At 48.6% G+C, this 21,634-nt stretch overlaps 1 protein-coding gene and 1 long non-coding RNA gene across 3 annotated transcripts; one reads left to right on the top strand and one right to left on the bottom strand.

Annotated features, from left to right (window-relative positions):
• The first annotated feature begins 620 nt into the window (after window positions 1–620).
• On the top strand, window positions 621–11,895 carry PSMD6 (proteasome 26S subunit, non-ATPase 6). The gene is made up of 8 exons (XM_062201203.1): window positions 621–824; window positions 1,331–1,536; window positions 3,945–4,090; window positions 4,285–4,504; window positions 4,598–4,706; window positions 9,263–9,431; window positions 11,520–11,597; window positions 11,701–11,895. Exons 1-8 carry the CDS (start codon window positions 680–682, stop codon window positions 11,795–11,797), a joined length of 1,170 nt encoding a protein of 389 aa, XP_062057187.1. The 5' UTR covers window positions 621–679; the 3' UTR covers window positions 11,798–11,895.
• Window positions 10,223–21,412, bottom strand: LOC133767077 (uncharacterized). 2 transcript variants are annotated; one of them, XR_009866803.1, is made up of 6 exons: window positions 18,726–21,412; window positions 18,388–18,532; window positions 17,570–17,766; window positions 13,174–13,259; window positions 12,020–12,071; window positions 10,223–11,406 (listed from the first exon to the last, which is right to left on the bottom strand). It is a non-coding gene; the product is annotated as an uncharacterized LOC133767077 (long non-coding RNA). The 2 variants fall into 2 exon arrangements; XR_009866802.1 differs by having other exon boundaries at window positions 12,020–13,259.
• Window positions 21,413–21,634: the final 222 nt, after the last annotated feature.

The raw sequence follows: 21,634 nt of genomic DNA, 5'->3' as shown, positions 1-21,634 counted from the left end.
CACCTCACTGTCACTTTTAATGGCGGGAACAATAAATCACAATGTTTTATGTAGCCATTTCCAATTCTCTGAAATATGATGAAAAAGAGCCTACAATCCCTGAGAATGATGATTTAGTTTCCATAAGCAAACTGATGAGGCTCTTTTGAAGCTTTGCAATTCTGAGTGCCATTTTCTTCTGCGAATAGGGGAATGAAGGCGGATTTTAGAACTTAGAGATAAGCCATGCTACGTATCTGCTATGGGACCTTGGTTGATCAAGTTTCCTAAGCTCTTGAGCTTCAGTTTTCTTATCTACGAAATGAGATCACTGTACTTCCTCATAGCATTAAGAGGATTAAAATGAGATGAGTTAAGGAGTCGGCAGATGAGGTTGTTCTCATATTATTATGATTGTTTTTTCTAAAGATTGCAAGCTCCTTCCGACCCGTAGTAAAAAGTAAAACAGCTAAGGGACCGTGAGTGAGCAAAGGCGGCCGGAGACCACACGGGGGCGCAGGCGTTCAGGCCGAGCGAGGCGTTGCCGGCGGTGTCCAGCAGGCGACGCTGCAGGCGGCGGCGGGACCGGAAGCCGGGCCGGAGGCGTCCGGGCGTCCGGGGCGACTCCTCCCGTTTCCGCCGCCGCCGCCGCCGCGGGTGGAGTTGCAGTTTCCGTAGCGCCGCTAGCCGTGCCGCCGCGATGCCGCTGGAGAACCTGGAAGAGGAGGGTCTGCCCAAGAACCCCGACCTGCGCATCGCGCAGCTGCGCTTCCTGCTCAGCCTGCCCGAGCACCGCAGGGACGCGGCGGTGCGCGACGAGCTGATGGCGGCGGTCCGCGACAACAGTGAGGCTCGCGCGGGCGCCGAGTCAGCGGCCTAGGCCTGGGCCGGCCCCGCGCTCCGGGGCCTGGGGCGGTGCGGGGCGCCCCCGCTCGCGGGCCTGGCTTCCGTGCCCTTGGGGGGTTTAGTATTTTGGGGCCGTCCGTGGGGTTCCTTCCGTCTGAGGGCGGCCTGCGGAGGGGCAGCCCCGAAGCTCGGAGCCCCGCGCTGGGTCCAGAGCCGAGCCTCCCCGGCTCTCGGGATTCCCGTGGGAGACTTAAGGGGCGGTTTGGCTCGGGGTCTTGTCGTCCCTCTTAGCGGTGATTGGCACTCAGGGGTCGGTGTCTGAGCGTGGGCGCGCAGGTGCACTTGCCCGGCGGGGGGGGCTGCGGTCTGTCCCCAGCCGCCGTGGGGGTTGTCGGTGCCAGGATGGACCCCCTTGCCCTGGAGTGGGTGCTGGCCTGGCGAGTGGGGGGCGGGTGTGTGTGAGAGCGCGCCGCCCCCCTCACCCACTCCTCTTGTTGCCGGGCAGACATGGCTCCGTACTACGAAGCCTTGTGCAAGTCCCTGGACTGGCAGGTGGACGTGGAGCTGCTGAGTAAGATGAAGAAGGCCAACGAAGACGAGCTGAGACGCCTGGACGACGAGCTCGAGGATGCAGAGAAGAACCTGGGGGAGAGCGAGATTCGCGATGCGATGATGGCCAAGGCCGAATACCTGTGTCGCATAGGGGACAAGGTGAGCGCAGGGGGCCTCCCCGGCGTCGCTAGAGTGCAGCCTCGGAGTGGGGCGTCTGCTCCGGCTTAGTCGTCCCTCGTTTTCAAAATTGACCTCGCTTTGGAAACTACGAAGGGAGCGATGCTTATTTCTAGGAGTGAATGAAGGCAAAGGCGCATAGAGAAAATACTGTCCCCTGGTACCCTGTGAGCGCCCCCGACAGCCAGCTCCGCCTTCCTCCTCATCTCTCCGTGCCAGTGACCACTCAGCGTGCACGGGGAAAGAGTTCTCTTTGTTCGTTGCTGTTAGAAAATTGGGAGCACTCTCCACAGTTCACGTTTTCCACTTGCTGGTAGAATGTTGGGGCTTAAGATGTATTGGAAAGGTAGAGATACAGGAGTGGGGGGAGGGCAGAGGCCTCCCATCCTCTGGTTCACTCCGCAAGTGGCCGCAGCGGCCAGGGCTGGGAGCTTCATCCAGATCTGTGCCGTGGTGCAGGGGCCAGAGCGCATGGGCCGTCCTCCATGGCTTTCCTGGGCGCTTGAGCAGGGAGCTGGATCAGAATTGGGGTAGCCTATGGGATGCTGGGCCCTGTCCTTGTTTTTTTTTAAGAAAGTAAAACAGTGGACTGTGGGCGTGACTTTGCTCCGTCTTCTATGCCCCAGAGGTGCCGTCCATGTATGTGCGTGTGTGTAAAATGGGTCGTATGTGTGACGTTTGTAGCGTACGTGGGATCCTTGTGTACTCGGTGATCCTGCGTGCCCCTGCCACCCCGCAGGAGGTGTTGGTATAACTGCTGCTGTAAAAACGCGCTGACGCAAGTGTGTGTCTCCGTGTGTGTGTGCACGTGCTGCTGTTTGTTGGTACAGTCTGGGAAACAGGGCTGGCAGGACAGTGCAGGGTTTTCATTGTAGTGTGTGGCCAGGTGTTCCACCTCATAGCCACTTGTTCCTACCCCGCCCTCAGTGCCTGCGAGGGACCCCCGGCAGTCCCCTGGCTCCACCGTTTTTTAGTTCAGTAGCTGTGTGGCTGTGATTACGAGGACGGGTTTTCACTGTTCTTAAATTGTATGTAGATGTAGGATGTGTGGTGTTGGCTTACCATCGGGAGCCCTCCGTCATCCGGGGCTTTAGTAGAGGTTTACTGAAGCTTGCTTTCCTGTCTGAAAGTTGATGTGGATCAAAGGTAGGGGCAGTGAGCTTGGGCTGGTATCTGGTCCAAAGTTAGTGCTTAAATGCTATTGAATGGTTTAAAGCAAGCTCCCCCCCCCCCTTTGTAAATTGCAGACTCTGTCATTGGCTGTGCACAGAAATCAGTGTGTCCACCTGCGGATGTCCGCCTGTGGCTTGGTTGGACTTTGCAGTTGGTGGCCCCCGGATTGCAGTGAAGGCGAGTTTTCAAGCGGCTGCTTGCGGCCTTGCAGAGTGTCCCCGAGGCATGCTTGAGTCAGCATCAGGGCCGGGACAGGGGGTGCTCTGAGGAGGGGGGTTCTTGAAGTCTGGGGGTGCTGCTTATCATGGGAAAAAAACAGCGCTTGAAGCATTCTGGCACCAAAACAAACCTCTTTTTAGTTCAGTTTTGAATTACTTGTGTATGATGCTTACTAAGTAGCAGTCTTCTAAAAAGAACTTTTTTGTTTGTTTTTTTGGTTTTACTCTTTTTTTATACCTGAGTCTCGTGGAGTACTTAGTGGGCATTTTTATTATTCACTGTGCTACCAGTGCAGCCTTTATTCTCTGTGGTGCGCTGTCTGTTGCATGTGTGTTCGTTGAAGGCACTGGTTTCCCTCCTCTCCGGGATAACGAGATGTCGCAGGCTTACCTGGTGTGGGCCCTCTTCACGCCTGGCGTCATCCTGCTTCCTGTGGGCAGAGGGGTCTTCAGGAGGCGAGGCCTAAGTGCTGGGGCACCCGTTGCTGTCTTGCCAGTCCCTGTTTTAAATGTGGGAAGCCTAAGAATTAGAGAAACTGAACAGGTACTGAGTACTACAAAGTACAGACAGTGTTAGGTTGTCTTTTAAGGCAATGGAAACATTCCGAACCGCTTTGAGATGCAGCTGCATGTACATTGTATATAGAGTGAGTTGTATTCTAATAGTAGTAAGGTGTCCATTATCCTTTAAATGACGTGGTGTGGTGCAGTCATGGCAGGGGAAAGCCCTGAATGTATGGAGCAAAGACTGCTGAACAGTTGTGTGTTCTAAAATGTGAAGTATATGCCCGCGTGTTTCTCATGTGGTTTTTGTACTTTTTGCAAGTGGAGAGAAGAGTGTAAGTGGGCCCCGCGCACCTGTCCCAGCTTCAACGATTAGAAATCCGGGGCCAGCTTGTTACACCTGTTCCCACGTTGGCTTTTTGAAGAAAACCCAGACAGCTGGTAGCTGTAGAAACGTGTCACCTTTTCTCACCTGTTGCCTTGGTTTCTTGTCAGGAGGGAGCTCTGACGGCCTTTCGCAAGACGTATGACAAAACTGTGGCTCTGGGCCACCGTCTGGATATTGTGTTCTATCTCCTTAGGATTGGCTTATTTTATATGGATAATGATCTCATCACACGAAACACGGAGAAGGCCAAAAGGTACACGTGGAGAAGTTGCAGCGCATTCCCTATGCATTAGGCCGTACATGCGAATGTGCTCAGTGCGGGTTACCTACTTTGTTTTGTTCGCAACTTGTAAATGTGCTGAAATCATTGATGAACTGACTTAGCGTTTTCCTTTGCAAAGTGGCAGTGTGTGTTTGCAGAGTGACCGTGCTGTTTTTGTCTGATAGCTTAATTGAAGAAGGAGGAGACTGGGACAGGAGGAATCGCCTGAAAGTGTACCAGGGTCTCTACTGCGTGGCGATTCGCGATTTCAAGCAGGCAGCCGAGCTGTTTCTCGACACCGTGTCAACCTTCACATCCTATGAACTCATGGATTATAAAACGTTTGTGACCTACACTGTCTACGTCAGCATGATTGCTTTAGAAAGACCGGATCTCAGGGAAAAGGTAACACGCGCACTGGAACACTGCACCGGGCTTTTGTAATTGAAATACACAGAAGTGAGGTGAGCCTCCATCCTCTGTGTGTTTGACTCCTAGGTCATTAAGGGAGCCGAGATCCTCGAGGTGTTGCACAGTCTCCCGGCAGTTCGGCAGTATCTCTTTTCACTCTATGAGTGTCGGTACTCGGTCTTCTTCCAGTCATTAGGTAAGGCCAGAGCTGCTCATTTGCATGACCCCTGAGCCCGTGTGCAAATAACTGAGGTGCTTTGTCCCAGAGCTGCAGCACAGTGTAGACGGCAGCCTGCCTTTGGTGGGTGGGGTTATGTCCCTGGGGCCTTGCTCAGAGGCGGGTTAGCATACTGTACCCTGTGTTTAGCTCAGGGTGCAAGCATGGTCTTCAAAGTGTTCGAAAGGGAGAAGGTTATGCTGCAGATGGGTGCTGCTTGCAAAGCCTCAGGATTTTTCCTTGTGGCCCTTGGATGAAGAAGTCTGCCAGACCCCTGGCATAGTTTTTGAAGGCAAAAGTGAGCGTGTGGGCCTCAGTATTGAGTTTTGCGAGGAAAGATGTGAGGAGTTCTAAGTGTTGAATTCAACAGTGCGTTATGTATGCCACAGCTATACAATTGTGTTGGTTTGTGAGCCATTTGCAGGCACTGTGGATTGAAGAAATCTGTTGAAAAGATGGGTTTTGCAGCACAGTTAGTTCCTAGTGGCCATACCCACAAGAGGATGCCTGGTTTTCCTCTCTCTACTCTGGGCACTTGATTTCCAAGTACAGTTGTGACCTGTACCTGAAACGTTTTTAAATTTTTATTTCAAAGGCAATGAGAGATCCTCCTTCTGTTGGTTCACTCCCCAAATGCCCGTAATAACTAAGGCTCGTGCCGGACCCAAGTCAGGAGCTTGGAACTCAACTCTGAATATCCCGTGTGGGTGGCAGGGATCCCGGGTACTTAAGCCATCCCTCGGCTGCCTTCCTGCAGTATCAGGAAGCTAGAATTCAAAGCAGAAACGGGAGGTGAGCTTAGGCTCCCTGATACGGGATGTGGGGTCCTGAGGAGTTCAGCAGCTCTGCCGGTGTCTACCTCTTTGCTGAGACCTCACGGTGAGAGATTCTTGTTTACCCTGCAGATTGCAGAACGTGTTTGGTTAAATAGGTAGCATTGGTGAAGATAGGAAATGACTGCTGTGTCTGCAGTGGGGTTTGGCCCAGTGTGTGTGGGGTGCTTGCTATGTGCATACAGGTGAGACTGCTTTGAGAATTCCTGCTGCTTATGTCACGTAAGGTGGTGTCCTCTCCAGCATGTGCATGTCCATGTCCAGCATGGGTAACTGCTGTCCTGGCCTTTTCCTCTCTTGTGTACACGTTGCTTTTGCAGAATTTCATTTCTCTGTGCTTCATGGTCTCTGGTTGTTATCATCACACAATGCACATATGGAGTCTTCCCCTATTTGCCTGAATGAAGACAAATCCTTTCTTTGCATTCCTGAAGCACTTACTGTATGCCCCTCCTTTTTAAAAAATAAGATGCAAGTGAGCTGCCATAAATCGACTGTTTAAAAGTATACAATTCAGTGCGTCATAGTGTGTGGGCAACTCTGCACACTCATTCCAGAAGAGCTCCATCGTTGTAAAGGAAAACTGTACCCATCAAGCAGCCACTACCACTTTTCCCTCCCCATAGCTCCTGGCAAACCCTGATCTGTTGTTTGTCTCTGGGAGTTGATGTTTTCCGGACATTTAAGTGGAATCCTGTAATACGTGCACAGCCTTCTGTGCCTGGCTTTCGCTTGGTGTACAGTTCATCTATGCTGCAGCGTGGAGCAGTTTTTGTGGCCAGGTGATGGTCCACTGTATGAATATACCACGTTTTGCGCAGTTAGTTGACAGATTTTTGGGCTATATCTGCTTTTTGTCTGCTACGAAAAGCACTGTATGGAGCAATTGTGTGCCTGTTTCTGTGGAAATGTATTTTTAATGTTTGTTGGGTACATACGCCTGGGAGTGGAATCGTTAGGCCTTGTGCCCTTTGAGGAGCTGCCAGGTTGCATTCCAAAGGACTGCACCATGGACAATCCCAGCAGCCCAGGAAGGTTCCAGCTGCCACCTCCCGCCCCCCTCTGCTTGTTAACTGCACCATTCAGCCAGTGGGATCTCACTCTGAGATAACTATGTGAGTTACTGCACGCTTCTAATGGCCAGTTGAGTGTCTTTTCTCATGTTTATTGGCCATATACCCATGTAAACATGATTTATTTATTTTTTTTTCTAAAAACCATGTCCCTTCTGAAGGGTACACGTTTGAATTTTCTGTGTAAGCATCCAAATTAAATCAGAGAATGCTTTCCTGGTGAATTGAAATGGATGGTTTTGGAAACTCTGGTTAAGTATTGACCTCCTGCCCTCCCGGTCCCAGCTGGCTGCGTTTCCTTCCAGCACTTCTGGATGATACTTGGTCTCTTTACCAAATTTCTAAGAATTGAATCTTCATTATTGATAGCATTTATCTGCACTTGTTTAGTGAGAGATGTATTGCTTAGTGGGTTTTGTAAGACTGTTTGCTTCTCCAAATACTCATAGATTACAGACATCAAAGTACGTCATCTGGAGAAGGAAGTAGCATCTTGTTGTAGGTTATACTTGATGGAGATTAAAAAGAACAAAGTGAAATGTAGTTAGTCCATCGCATCCTCGCATCTGTGACATTCACTGCACAGAACTCTCCCAGAGATAACCATTTCCGTATTTCCTGATGAATCCATCCTGTGCACCTTGAAAAGCCAGTTCTGTGTACACATGGAAGAGCGTCCAGCATCACCACATAAACCAGAGTCGTCGCAGGCTTTGCCTAGCCTGTGCTGGCCGCTGTCCTCTGTGTAGAGGCAGGCGAGTTTCAGGCATGTTTGTATCCAGAGATACAAGCACGTGATGCCTCTAACCATATGTACTGTGCGGGTGTTGTATGTGCTTTCTAAATAGCTTTTGCGGCACCACGTACTGTAGGGTCTTTGTACGAAACGGTGGATCATTGGCTAAGTGTCTAGGTGGCTGCCGTGTGCCAGATAACGAGAATGTGTGATGAACTGTGCAAGTGGGGCTTCCCGCTGGACCTGTGTTAGAGGGTGAGGACGTTGCATCTCCTCACAGCTGTGCCCCAGAAATGTCACGCTATTTTCCTTCCTCATTATACACCCTCTCCCAAACTCTTAGAGGAGTCACTTCAGCATTTGATGCACGCCATTTCTGTTCTTTGTGAGCATGAGCACAATCTCGCGTTTAGTGGCATCGGTCTCCATGCTGCTGAACCACATGTTCCTCACTCACCTGCTTTCTTGTGACCGCTGTGTCCTCACACCTTTGATTTGGTTCTGCAGCGACATCTGAGGCTGTCCGCTTCCTCCTCATCATTAGATTTGCCTGCAAGCGTGTGCCTTAGAGCCTGTCGTCGCCCTCCTGTCTTCGTTCTGTCGTTCCCAACATGTGGATGGCAGTGGTTCCCACGTGCGTGCTTCCAGCCCCACACCTCCACTGAACACAGACCATGCCTGTTACATTCACTTGGTTGTCTTGTGGGTAGGTCCGCTAGAATACTGTGCACATATGCTTCGGTCTCATCCCTGTTGCCGCTCCCCGCAACCCTTGGAAAATCACCCATGGTCTGCCGTGCTCTGAGTCAGATACACAGTTACGCATGGTGCCGTCTTCTCACTGGCAGTGCATCACTGGCGTTGTAGTCTGCCTTCCCTCCATTCCTCCGAGAGGGCTTCTTACCCTGTCTCAACCCCCTTACTCTCCTCACTGAACTTGGCGTTTTCTGAGATAACCCGATTTACTCTTGTGTCCGCACTTTGAAAAGTTGGTATCTCTGGCAGCAAGGATCTTGTCTTGGGTTGCTGACATTTCCTCTCTGTTTAGTCGTTAGTAGTGAAAGAATTATTTGTGTGCATTGCTCATGAATAGCTTAAGTGCATTTTACTGTTTTTTATCGACTTACAACTCTTGCTAGATCAAGGTTATTAAGTCTTGCTGGTCTGTCATTTGTCTTCAGATCTTGGCTTAGTGTGTTTTGCTATGCAGGGTATTTACATTAAAATGAATGGTATGCATTAGTCTTTCCCCTTACTGCTTGGCTGTTGTTACTTTGGGAAAACATCTGTCATCCTTTGGTCTTTGTAAGTCTCCTATGTTACTCTACCTATTTCTCTTTGGAATTCTTTTTTTTTTTGAAGAGTAAAATGAGTACTCCTTCACTTAAGGGCTGGAGTTCTCCAAGGTGAAAACAGTAACATATATGTGCCGGGCTTGTAGCCTAACCAGTTAAGCCACTGCCTGCAATGCCAACATCCCACATGGGCCCCAGTTAGAGTCCAGGCTGCTCTACTTCTGATCTAGCTCCTTGCTGATGTGCCTGGGAAAGCAGTGGAAGATGGCCCAACTGCGTGGACTTCTGGAATCCACATGACAGACCCGGGAAAAGCCCCTGGCTGCTGCAGCCATACGGGAGTGAACCAGCAGATGGAAGATCTCCTCCCCTTTCAAATGAACAAACCTTTTTAAAAAAAATTAACGTGTGCATTTGGTTCTTAGAACTTGATAGAGACAGGGCTGTTTCTGCTGAGTGTGAGGGTGATGAGGAAGGGCAGTGAGGCCTTCTCCAGTTGCTGGAATCCTATCCATTAGCCTCCACTAGAGCTGTCAGTTTTTAATCTCTTATCTGCGCAGCGGGGGATCCTTGTAATGTGTCATTGCACTCATTGCAGCGGTTGTGGAACAGGAAATGAAAAAGGACTGGCTCTTCGCTCCTCATTATCGGTACTATGTCAGAGAAATGAGGATTCATGCCTACAGCCAGCTGCTGGAATCATACAGGTCATTAACCCTGGGCTACATGGCAGAAGCCTTCGGTGTTGGAGTGGAATTCATTGACCAGTAAGTTTAAGTAACATCTCGTTAACTTTTAAAGTGTGAGCTTACATGTGTTCCTGTTTGCATTGCTCCCCTCAATTTTAAGACAAAAAAACCAACTAACTTGTTTCTAAACATGATCAAAATAGTTGTACCTGTGATCTCTGCCTTTGTCATGGTTTTTCTTTTACACTTGTAGATGGAAAAAGCAAGCTGTCAGAACTTCACATGGTTTGCTGAGGGTCATGAGAGTGGTGGTGGTTCAAAGTAGCCAGCTCCTTGCTTGTGGAGTGTGATCTAGTCTGAATGTGGTCGTGTTTTCTCTGATAATTCCTTCCAGTTTTTAGATGGCTGCTCTCATCCTGGTCACATGGGTGCTTCCATGTGGGGGATTAAGCACTGGCATCAATGATTCAACAAATACTGGGCCATTGTAGACCGTATGGTGTGTTAGGTCTCTGTCTTCATGGACTGTCGCTGCAGTTGTAGGGGAGAGATGGCAGATAAATAGGAAAGGAAAGGTAATTTGCGAGAGAAAAGAGCATTTGGAGGTACGGCATGATTGGGATGAAGGTGAGGGTTGCTGAGAGATGGAGAGGAGCCAGTCAGAGGAGTTGTGACATCCATAGGAGGGGATGACAGATGCTAAGGCTTTGGGCCAGGATGACTGCAGCATAGCTGAGCAGATTTTTGTGGACATTAAGTTCGGAGACTTAGGGAGCAGGTTCCTTGTGTAGGGTAGGGTTGACGTTTGTCATCTAGGTCCTGTGGGTAGCCACTGGCGGTGACGTGGTTTCACGCTGTACCGTCAATACAGTGAGAAGACAGAGGCCACGTGGGCTGTTCAGTAGCTCAGGGAAGCAGTGTTAACGGTGGTGGAGGATGGCACAAAAAACTTGGGAAATGCCTGCCTACTTTTTCTAGTGTGCTGAAGTCTCCCCCTACCGTTATTTTAAACAAAGTTGCATTTCATAGGAAAGAAACCATTTTCTTTTCAGTCATTGATTTTTCCAACACTTTATTAAGGCAACTTTGGAACATACATAATAACTTTTTTGACAGAGTGGAGAGAGAAACAGAGAGAAAGGTCTTCCTTTACCCTCCAATGGCCGCCAGCGCGCTGTGGTTGGCACACAGCGCTGATCCAGAGCCAGGCGCTTTCTCCTGGTCTCCCATGCGGGTGCAGGGCCACAGCGCTGGCCTGGAAGAGGGGCAACCGGGACTAGAACCCGGTGTGCTGGCGCTGCAGGTGGAGGATTAGCCAAGTGAGCTGCGGCACCGGCCCATACGTAACTTTTAAAACTGATTCAAATTAAGTGTCAGACACTAACACCTCTCTGCCCCAGGCCATCTTACGCTGCATCTACGTATTGTGTTGAAGTACAATTTCTGTTCAGAGAAATGCACAGGACTTAAATGTAAGCAGTATCCTCCTGTACAGCTGTCACCTTACTTTTCTTTGAAAGGAAGAAAAAACGAAATGATAGGCATGTTTACATTTTTTTAGTCTGGAAAGCAGAGTGCCAGGTGGGAGGAAGCGCTTCCACTGCTTTCCCAAGTCTCTATTAGCAGGCAGGTGTCCTGGTCGAAGAAAGCAGCTTAACCTGCTCTGCCATGGTGCCAGCCCTAACAGGTTTAAATGATCTTCCCAACCCTGGGAGCTCCCAGTCTGGTAACCAGTGCCCAAGAGGGTGGTGTACTAGGACGGGCATGGAGATTTTATGTTGGACATGAGTCACTGGAAGGAGTGGCTTGTGAGGCGCAGTGCCGGAGAAACAAGACTGGGCCTGGCTCTGTCCACCAGGAGGTCACTGTGCGGCCGTGGGCTCTGTGCCTCCTTCTGCTCCTGCAGTGTGATGTGGAGGCGATCAAGTCTTCCGTTGGCAGGGGCACCGTGGAGTCTGTGCAGGAGCAGGCATCTGCTGCAGTGACACGGGGTAGTCTTCAAGGCAGCCGATGGTGCTTAAAGGGCTGTTCCCTTTCTGTTCTCGGCAAGACACTGTTGGCGAGGGAGGGACACGGTTTCGGTCAAGACTGCTTTACAAGTTTTCTTGGAAACAACTGAAAGGTTTCCTCTCCCTAAGGCTAATGCAGTTCTTTTCTATAAATTAGGGAACTCTCCAGATTTATTGCTGCCGGGAGACTCCACTGCAAAATAGATAAAGTGAACGAAATAGTAGAAACCAACAGGTACTGGTATTTTGTGTATCATTTCAGAATGGTCAGTGCCGCCCTTTGTCACAGATTAATGTGCCTGCTAAATAATTAATTCTTCTCTTCCGTGTATTTCTAGACCTGATAGCAAGAATTGGCAATACCAAGAAACGATCAAGAAAGGAGATCTGCTACTGAACAGAGTTCAGAAACTTTCTCGAGTAATTAATATGTAAAACCTTGGAGGATTTTCTCTAGAGATAATTATTTGGAATTTTTATAGCTTCACGATGTGTGCAATTCAGCTGTGTAAAATAAACTAACTTTCAGTTTACCTTGTTGCATTTAAAGGCGGGGGGGGGGGGGGCAATGGTGACACAATGCCTTTTGCATTATTCACTGATGAGCAGTATTTCGTCATTTAATAGGGACAGCAACAGAAGCGCGGGATCGCTTACCTTTAGGCTCCGGATTTCACAGAGTACATGCTTTCCAGTTCCCGCAGTAAACCTAAGACAGAGTTACCATGTTTAGGAAGGTGGCATAACATGGATTCCAAAAGTTAACAAGGCCAGTCTCACGCAACACAGCACAGCTATTCCTCTTCGGTTCTGCTGATAGTTATGTAGCATTTCATCTCCCCTTCCCCCAGGATACGATGAAGTCTACAAGGAGAGAGAGTTAAAGGGGGCGCTTTGTTTTATGCAGGGCCCCAGGAGGTCTCTGGTAGAATGCAGTTTTCAAGAGAGGGCAAGTAACGAGGTTTTCACTACAGCCTTCACAAGTTGGTGGCTGGAGTACAGGCACAGCCAGATTTGCTGAGTTTTGGGAGAGCTGGAACTGCAGAACATGGATGGAATGGCATCTTACATTGGAGGCGGGGGGGGCGGCGAGGAGACGCCTGCTTTTTTAAAGGGCACTTTTACTTGCTGATCGGAATGAATGAATCATGTGGACACTGGATCGGAAAATAACTTGGTAACTGTTACTACTGCTGGAGCAGTGGGTCTGGAAATCAAAGCCCTGCCATCAGTACTGTAGTGGAAGAGGAGCTGCTGGTTTTCAGTGAGGAAAGCGGGGTGGGTGTGGAGGGTTTAGAAATGCTGGGTGTGCTTAAGCACTTGTGGCTCTCCAAGAATGCCCACCTGTGAAACATTTTGTGAAAATACTGTGACTCTGTGTGCCCTTAACAAAACCCCCCTAGTTCTAAAACACAGAACTTACTATGTTGCTCTGTCCATTTAGGCAACAAAATTCTGCTTTTCCCAACTTACACTGCAGCTCATGCTAGAGAGAAAGAAGGATTAAATAACCCTTTCTCCCAGCTCCCACCTACAGAGCACCAGGGACTGATGGGCTCACAGCAACCACGGCTTTGTCTATCTTCACACACTCAGACTTGCTGTGGGCTTACGGCACAGTCCCTCTGATTCTCTCATTCTCCTTTCCTGCTTAGAACATGCTTCATCGATTTTTTTCACCATTTTAGCCCAAACCCAGTAGGTGAGGAGGACAGGAAAGAGCCACTGAAGGCACCAGGACTTGCTTTTCATTCCCAGTGGCAGCCTGTGGTGATGCAGGCCCCGTGGAGTGGCTGCGACTGCTACTTTACCTTGAGGAGGGGGACGGGTCATGCTCCTTGTCCTTGCCATGACAGGTAATACATGCAGGCTGCTTACGTTGAGTCGCCTCGCAACCCTGCCATGCAGAGACAAAGACTATTAAGATGGAGGAGGTTCATCAGAATGCTTAGACCTGTGCATACATAATTTTAAATACACATTTGGAGTCCTTGTTATTCTGTCTGCAAAGTCATTCTGCATAATTACAAGTCCCAGTGGAAAGCTATTTAACCTCAAAATAGTCTGGAGGTGAAAATAAAATTAGAATCGAACAGATCTTTTCAGATGAGGCCATGTGGTCTGGAGAAGCAGTACTACTGGACACTGCAGCTGGAGAAGCCAAAGCCAGGGCCCCTGACCCGGGGAAGAGACTCCATCCCTCTCAGTCACATTCTCTGTGTAAATTAAGATCTACGAAAACTCAGGGTTAGGATGAGGTTCCTCGAGCATAAAGCAGCCCACTAAACCGTGCGTCTCTTAATGAGCATTACACAGCTGTGGGCATGTTACAAGAATGAATTGGGTTGCATGAAGCCCGGTGTTACAGGAAGCACACAGTTTTGAAATTCACACTTTTAACAAGGCTATGTTGAGTGCTACCTCTGCTCTGGCTCGTCCATTATTGTATTTTATGTCTGATAAATGGCCTCAGGAGAATCTGAAGTCCTTCCTCCTACACTACTTTGTGTAATAAACAAAGCTTGCCAGGAAGGCGGAGGGGGTTTCCTGATGCTACCCAGTGGCAAATTGGTCGAAGGCTGCTCCCTCAAAAATTAACTCCCAGTCTATTAGCCAGGAGAATCTAGACAAATAATGGCAGAGGGAGTGATCTTCAGTCTGCTAGTTCATTCCCCAAACACACAATAGCCAGAGCTGGGCCAGGCTGAGGCTCCCATCTGGGTCTCCCAGGTGGGTGATGCTCTCAGTCATGCTCAGCCACCATCTATGGCCTCCCAGGATGTATTAGCAGGAAGCTGCATGGTAACTGGAGGGCCTTTTAGGTCTAAAATTTTGTATGCACAGGTGTAAGCTGGATGGGAAGTGGGCTCCCAGAATGTATTAGCAGGAAGTGGAACTACATTATGGGATGCCAGAGTTCCCAAGCTAGAGCTTAATCCACTGCACCACCATACTCACCCCATCTAGCCAAGTCATTCTAACCCTTTGCCCTCCAACGGGTAGCTTCAACTTTGTGTTTTTTGAACGTCTTACTTGCTGGTTCTAGTCAGCTATAGTTGTATTAGCCTAAAACGTTTCTTTTTCATATTGGTTAATTTCTTTTACAGTTGGACCATCTTTATGAATCCTGATGTCACTCATAATGCACTATCTTAGTCACCTGGAAGAGCTAGCTTTAAGTGTAATGCCAGTTTCTCTGACCTGAATAAAACTGCATTATATGCCCAATGTGTGTATTCAGTAGCAGAGATAAACGAGTATGTAAAAGCTAAACCACATTATGGGCATCTGTTTCCTATGTTAGAAATAAGAGCTTTGGGTCCCTTTTGGGCTGACTAGTGCTGCCTTTTATTATTTATTTTTATTTTTTACGCAGTGTCTTTTAGCAATAGGAAATACAGCCTTAGAGGCAGAGTTAGTGAGCGAGAGAGACAGAGGAGAGAAAGGTCTTCGTTTTCCATTGGTTCACCCCCCAAAAGGCTGCCACAGCTGGCACTGTGCCGATCTGAAGCCAGGAGCCAGGTACTTCCTCCTGGTCTCCCATGTGGGTGCAGGGCCCAAGGACTTGGGCCACCCTCCACTGCCTTCCCGGGCCACAGCAGAGAGCTGGACTGGAAGAGGAGCAACCGGGACAGAATCTGCCATAACCAGGACTAGAACCTGGGGTGCTGGTGCCGCAGGCCAAGGATTAGCCTAGTGAGCCGCGGCACTGGCCAAGTTTTTATTAGTATGTGTTACCCAACCTTATCTGACCTAACTGGCTAAAAGGAGCCCCATGATGTCCTCAGCATGTGTACTGCAATATACTTCAGAGTTTTTGACTGATCACGTTTAGTCCTTAGTAACCTGGCAGGCAGTACTATTCATCACCAAGTATGCATCAGGGTGTGTGTTGGGCCTAGCAGTTAGGATGCCAGGAGATGCCCATGTCCTGCACTGGAGTGCCTGGGTTTGAATCCTGCCTCTGTTCCTGATTCCAGCTTCCTGCCATTGTGTACTGTGGGAGGCAGTGCTAATGACTCAAGTAGTTGGGTCCCCGGCTCCCAGGTTCAGCCTGGCCCAACCTCAGTTCTTGCAGGTACTTGGGGAGTAACTCAGCTGAAGTCTAGCTCTGTTTCATATACTCAGTAAGAATTACAATAGGTGCTTACTGATCATAAGCAAATCAGACGTATAGTTTCATTTTCTCAATCCTTGGTATTTTTAATCTCCCATTTTTTAAGAGGATTAACGGCTGATGTTCGAATACTACCTGCATTCAAGGTTAGGGGGAAAAATGAGCCAGGGGACTGTGATAATCCCCTGCCTTCTTAAGGCTACACAAACTTGCAGCTGTTGGCTACCGGGAACCTCTACATTGGCTATGCGAGAAAAGTGTTACATTCCTGTCTGGACAACATGACGACCTAAGGGCCACTAGTCTGGGTTTCAGAGTCACTGAAGCACCGCTCGGCATTATTAGGTTTCTGAAGACATACAAGGGATGCCAACCATGTGTTAGTACACTGGGCCCGTCTCAAGTCCATGGTCTGCGGGGAGATCTGGCCTTTGTGTCAGTCAGAAATCTCTTAATGGCCTAACACCCCCACCCCAGGACTGGAGGTAAGCAAAAGGACAGGAAAAGATCGGCCTTCACTTTACCATCCCGACAGTCCCTTGCGGAAATGACCATTCAGTCAAGGCTTCCAGAAGGTGGTGCCCTGACAACTTGACCGACCCAACAACCACCCCCCACCACCTGTTTTTAGAGGGTGCCAGACAAATGCTTTTCTGAAGCGTGGACTTTCAAACATTCATGGAAAAAAATGGAATTAAAAATGATATATTGGGGCTGGCGCTGTGGCGCAGTGGGTTAAACCTCTGCTTGCAGTGCCGGCATCCCCTATGGGTGCCGGTTCTAGTCCTGGCTGCTCTACTTCCACTCCAGCTCTCTGCTATGCCCTGGGAAAGCAGTAGAAGATGGCCCAAGTCCTTGAAGGCCCCTCACCTGCGTGGGAGACCCAGAAGAAGCTCCTGGCTACTGGCTTTGGATCGGCATAGCTCTGGCTGTTGTGGCCATTTGGGGAGTGAACCGGCGGATGGAAGACGTTTCTGTCTCTCCTCGCTGTCTGTAACTCTACCTCTCAGATATATAAGTAAAATCTTTAAAAAAAAAAAAAAGATATATTTTAGCACACATAATCTTGCAATCATGCATAGCCTTCCCATAATACACATTTTCTATTAGCTTTTTGGAGGACCCCTTGCACATATCTGCAATGAGTAGGCTGCCACTGTTGGTAAATTCTATATCTACACGTAGCTCTTGGGGACTGCTTTTCTTGAAATGCTCTGGGTTACAGGAGGCCGTTCCTGCGTATACATCTCGGGAACGTGGGGCCAGGAGGAAGCCCACTGCTTCCGAGCCCCTTGCTGTCTCTCCTTGTCATGGCGTTTCCACCTTCGCTCAGAGCCTCCAGCACTGCCACCATCCCAGGCCTCCAAGTCACGTCTCCCTGCTGCAGCCAGTTTGGCTTCAGGCTGAGCAGCTGGCTTAGTCTTACTCTGAACCCTAACTACTCTGACAAGCACAACACACACAGCACTGCCCTAGCTTTACATCTATTCATCTGACCTCCGGACTTTTCCTCAAGGCTCCTTCGTCCATTGCCATGCTCGCTCTCGCCCAGTCATCACAAGAACCCAGGAACGGCTCCACTTCTGAAACCTGGGCTTCCACTCTGAGTCTCCTCTTACTCCTCCATTCCTTGTCCTAGTCCTAAAACTGCCACGGCCACCTCACGAACTCCAGCCTGCCAGATCATCCCTTCCATGTAAGCCCTGCTTTGCGATTAGCCAGATGGACTTGACTCTGTGACCTTGAACGAGACGTTTGTCTCATAGATCAGTTGTCTGCGATGACTGGCCTTAAGAAGGCAATTCCAATCAGACTACTGTCCAGCGAGGGCCTGCGCCCAATTCCACACTGGAGCTTCCAGTTCTCATTCTCGAATACCCAATCTACACCACCATCAAGCACTGAGCAACATCTTCCCTCAGACTCGGTAATTTGTCAACAGTCTCCTTGCCCAAGTTCTACCTTTCCACTCGATCCAATTATCCTGGATTAAAAATGCAAAACCAACCATACAGAGCAGGTTGATGGGTTCAGCCAAGACTGTTAACACTCGGAAAGCACTTACATGTCAGCCTTCCCTCCCCTCTCACCTTTTAGTCTGCAGTGCTGGATCTCCATCTGTCTTCACAAAATACAAGCATTTTCTCTGTGGGATTCTGTCCTCGGCTGGCTTCTCTCTGGGCCATGGAGGATGAGCTTTGGGTTTGTGGAGTCCAGGAGAAGCCATATACGAGTGTGCTGTGCCTGGGCCTCCGTCATGGATGCTTTGTAACTTCGTCCACATGATCTAGGAGTCCGTGACCAAATAAAATCTGATAACCCCAACTAGAGTCTTGAATTCACAGCCGGGCTCTGCCACCTACTGGCTACGTGACCATAAACAAGATTCCTTACAGGTTCCTTATCAGTACCATCAGAGTCAAAATACTTCTCCGGTAAGGGCCGAGTATGCGAATATCGTTCAAACACTTTGGCACGGTATCTGGCTTATCAAGTACTTAACCAGGCGAGTCATTTCCACATACCAAGCCAAATCTAATAAGCACCTAGGTTTTCCAGGGCAACTCCCCCACTCACCATCTGAAGTGAAAGACAACTCCTGTGCCCACTCTGCACCTCGAACCTCCCTCCACGGCCACCTCAGCGTTCATTTCCCCCTAGTACATCACCCCCTGCACTGCCCCTTTGTTACTTTATCACACATTTCACTTCCAGCTCTTCAGGCCTTTCGGCCAAGCTAAGAATCTGTACACTGTTGGAGTCACTTTTCCCCTTCATCTCCAACACAGCTTAAAGGCTTCTGGTTTACTTTTAAATGCCCTTTTTGCCCTTGTAAGCTTAGCCTCACTCACTCTTACTTGGATGACTGCAACAGTTTTCTCACTCATTTTGGTTCCACCGGTCTCACCTGTGCATTCTGTCGTCATCCAGTTACTGGGGGTCGCACGTGACGGAGATGATAGCTGTCAGTGCTGGATTCTCTCCTCTCGGAAAATGTCGTTTCTGCTTCCCAAGAGACTCCGGCAGTGCTGGCTTTGGACCAAGGGCTTTGGCTGTGAGCAAGAGGATAGTCAGTGCCAAGAATGACAGCCTGCCAGGACAGAAGGCTGCCTTCGTGAACCGCCATCAGCAGCGGGCAAGACGACACTGAGAAGGGACAGGGCCTTGGGCTTGACTGAGGGCACAGCTCCGTGATGAGGCCAGAGAGTGAAAATTTAAGCAAAAGGGGAAGTGCTTTCAGTGTACCTTTGATTTTCCCCGTCTCCAGGAAATGATGGCAACGGCTTTTACTCTTGGCAACTCCCACAGTGCTGGGTGGGACTGGACCACGTTCTCCTGAGGACAGAGGCTCTGTGAAATTCAGGGTCCTTGATACTGTGACACCAGCTGCTTTCTCCGAGGTGATCTGCTCCACGTGGTCTTCACAGCCCTGTTCGCCCCATGTGGCACCCTCTGCCGGGAACGGCAGTGGGGACCTTGGGCCCACAGGGCCACATAAGGCCTGCGAAATCACCTGGTCTGGCCCTGCCGAGCAAGGCAAGCACAGATGGGCCTCAACATTCAGCAACTCTGCGGAAGGCTATGGTCCCGAATGATGCTGTAAACATACAGATGGCCCTTAGTGGAAAAAAGGTCCCCAACCCCAACCATGGCCCTAGAATAACCTTACCCTGGCCTTTCCACAGGGCAAATCCCACCGCCAAGATCAACCCCCTTCCTTGAGCTCAGCTATGCAGAGTCAGGTTACCTGTTAGGGAAAGGAAGTCACGGGGCTAAGAGACTGAGCAGTGAGCCCTTCCCTGGGGAGGGGCTGGAGCCACCCACGGTGAAAGGATTTAGTCACGGGAGTCACTGGTTAAAGTCCACGCTGGGGTTACAGCCACCTGACATTCATGTTCTGATCAATACACTAGGCACTAGCTGCTTTTCTTTTAAACCAAACTAATGTATATTAATTTCTCAGAATGACTTATCATCAACTGGCCACAGGGCCACCCTTCTACTACAGGTAAGAGGTTTCCTGTGTGCTTGTCCTACCAGTGAGGGACACAGGTGCAATGCAGGGGGAGGGGAGACCAGCTCTGGGACGAAAATGCTCACCTCTACCTAAGCTGACCACAAGGCACCCACCTTACAGCTAAGCAAGCACACGCAGAACGTGCCGTTTCTCGAGCGTCACCCGCCCAGCGCTTCCTCGGCAGACCTGCAGAGCCAGAACACAGCAGTGCTCATTGTTGACACAGGCACCGATTCATCCAGGCAGGGCGAGGCTCTGTGCCCAGGAATGGCAATCTCCGAAGGCCTGGAAAGTACTCCGCTTGTATGGGTGGGAGGCCGAAGCGAAGGTGCTCCCCCAGGGGGCCTGATGCCGGGAGGGAAGAGCGGCCAGACCCGACTGGGAGGGTTCGGTATCGCGAGGCAGAAACGTGTCACGTATTTCATGCAGCCAACCTCATTTATTGACAAGTCCTAATTTTATTGCCCGTTTAGTAACATGTTTGTTCCACAAACTAATTTCTCATAAAGCAAAGCACAACTTTTTCTTATAAATAGTATAAATTATTTTATTTACAGAAACTTGTTACAAAACAAATAGACTATATATTTCTTCTCTTTTAAATATCCAAAGTAATTTTCTATCCCTTGACATTTGTTCTTGTTCTCTACAGCAGCCAACACGAGTCCAGCTGAGATGCTCTTGATTTACGTGTACAAATCATCCAACTAGTCACACATTTTAACACAGGAGATTGCTTTTATAACCCAGCTCAAAGAAACTTAGCAGAATGCTTTCAAGGCCCTACATTCACACTGACAGTATGTAGTGCTCATTTAAATGATCTGAAAATGTAAAATGTTTTGCACAAACTGTAAAAATGATTCTTTTCTGCTAAACAACAAACAGAACTTTTAACGATCATTTTCCAAAGCCCACCGTGTTCCCCACCCAGGACGCAATGAGAGACGTTAAGAAATTCCTTGGCAACAGAACTCTCGCAGGACGACAGCTGCCTTATAAGTTACATTTTTCAGATTATACATTTTTTTTTCAATGTTCTCAGAGGTACTTCTTTGTATTAGATTTTTGGAATACAAAATAATTTAAATATTTTATTTTAAACTCTGTATTTCATGCGTGAGTAACAAAACGGACACATCATTTAAGTTGCTGGCAGACAGAGAGATGTGTAACCCTTGGTGCCACTGGGCAATCCATCAACAGCTGAATTACTGTGACCCAAAAGGCCTTGGACTTTAAAACACCTTATAAAATCACCAGCACTGGTGGTTTTCAACTCCTCCCTTAAAATTTTAGAAACAATATTTAGGTGGAAAAGCAAACTCCAAAAGTTCAACTGAACATTCAAGTCTTTTTCAAAGAGAATCTGTCTAAGCTTAAAACTAGGTTCAGGCACTTTCAGTTTTTTTCCATTAGTTTAAAACCACATCGCATACTCACACACGTGTGCTCAGCGCACATGCACACACACACAACGCCCACGCACGCACACACGCACACATAAAACACTAACAAAAGGAAAAGCAGTGTGTCACTTAGTTACATGGAGTCTATCGGGCAATCAGGCAACTAGGGAGACGCGAATGCCCACTTCATCCGGATGAATCCACTCCCGAGACGTGAAAAGGGACAAAGACTTTTTCACAGAACAGAGGCATCCCTTAAACTGTAAAGGAGGCAGGTTCTAGAACTATTGGCTTGGCAGTGAACCACTTCAAATTATAAAAAGGTATTTACTTTTATTAATTAATAAATAAATACTAGATGATCTCAATTGTACCAAAACAGGATATCAGAAAAAAAGACCTGTGCAAAAATACATATTTAAATATGTACAATTCATTTTTAACAAAATATGTCTTCTGAAATAGGGATACTTCCATATTTATAATAGAACAAGAAATTCCAAAATAAAGATACAAAAGTAGGTTTTGTATAATTCTTTGTTCATCATTGCAGCACTTTTTTTTTTTTTGTAGGTTAAGAAAACTGCAGAAGCTGTCATGAAATTCTATTGGAAAGAATATAAAAATTATCTTGGTTTTAAATTGATACCAAAGTCTGTCTAGAAACAACCCAACCACTGCAAATTTGGTTTTTGCAATTTAATTCAAAAAAATACTTGTACTCCCGT

This window comes from Lepus europaeus, chromosome 9 (genome assembly GCF_033115175.1).
Source record: "Lepus europaeus isolate LE1 chromosome 9, mLepTim1.pri, whole genome shotgun sequence".
Lineage (NCBI taxonomy): Eukaryota > Metazoa > Chordata > Mammalia > Lagomorpha > Leporidae > Lepus > Lepus europaeus.
Note: the sequence above shows the minus strand (reverse complement) of the source record. Positions and strands in the feature narration are given on the sequence as shown.

Coding starts and splice junctions, on each gene's coding strand:
- PSMD6 (XM_062201203.1), top strand. CDS start 680: ATGCCGCTGGAGAACCTGGAAGAGGAGGGTCTGCCCAAGAACCCCGAC. Junction 825..1,330: donor GGCGGCGGTCCGCGACAACA/GTGAGGCTCGCG, acceptor GTTGCCGGGCAG/ACATGGCTCCGTACTACGAA. Junction 4,091..4,284: donor AACACGGAGAAGGCCAAAAG/GTACACGTGGAG, acceptor TTTGTCTGATAG/CTTAATTGAAGAAGGAGGAG.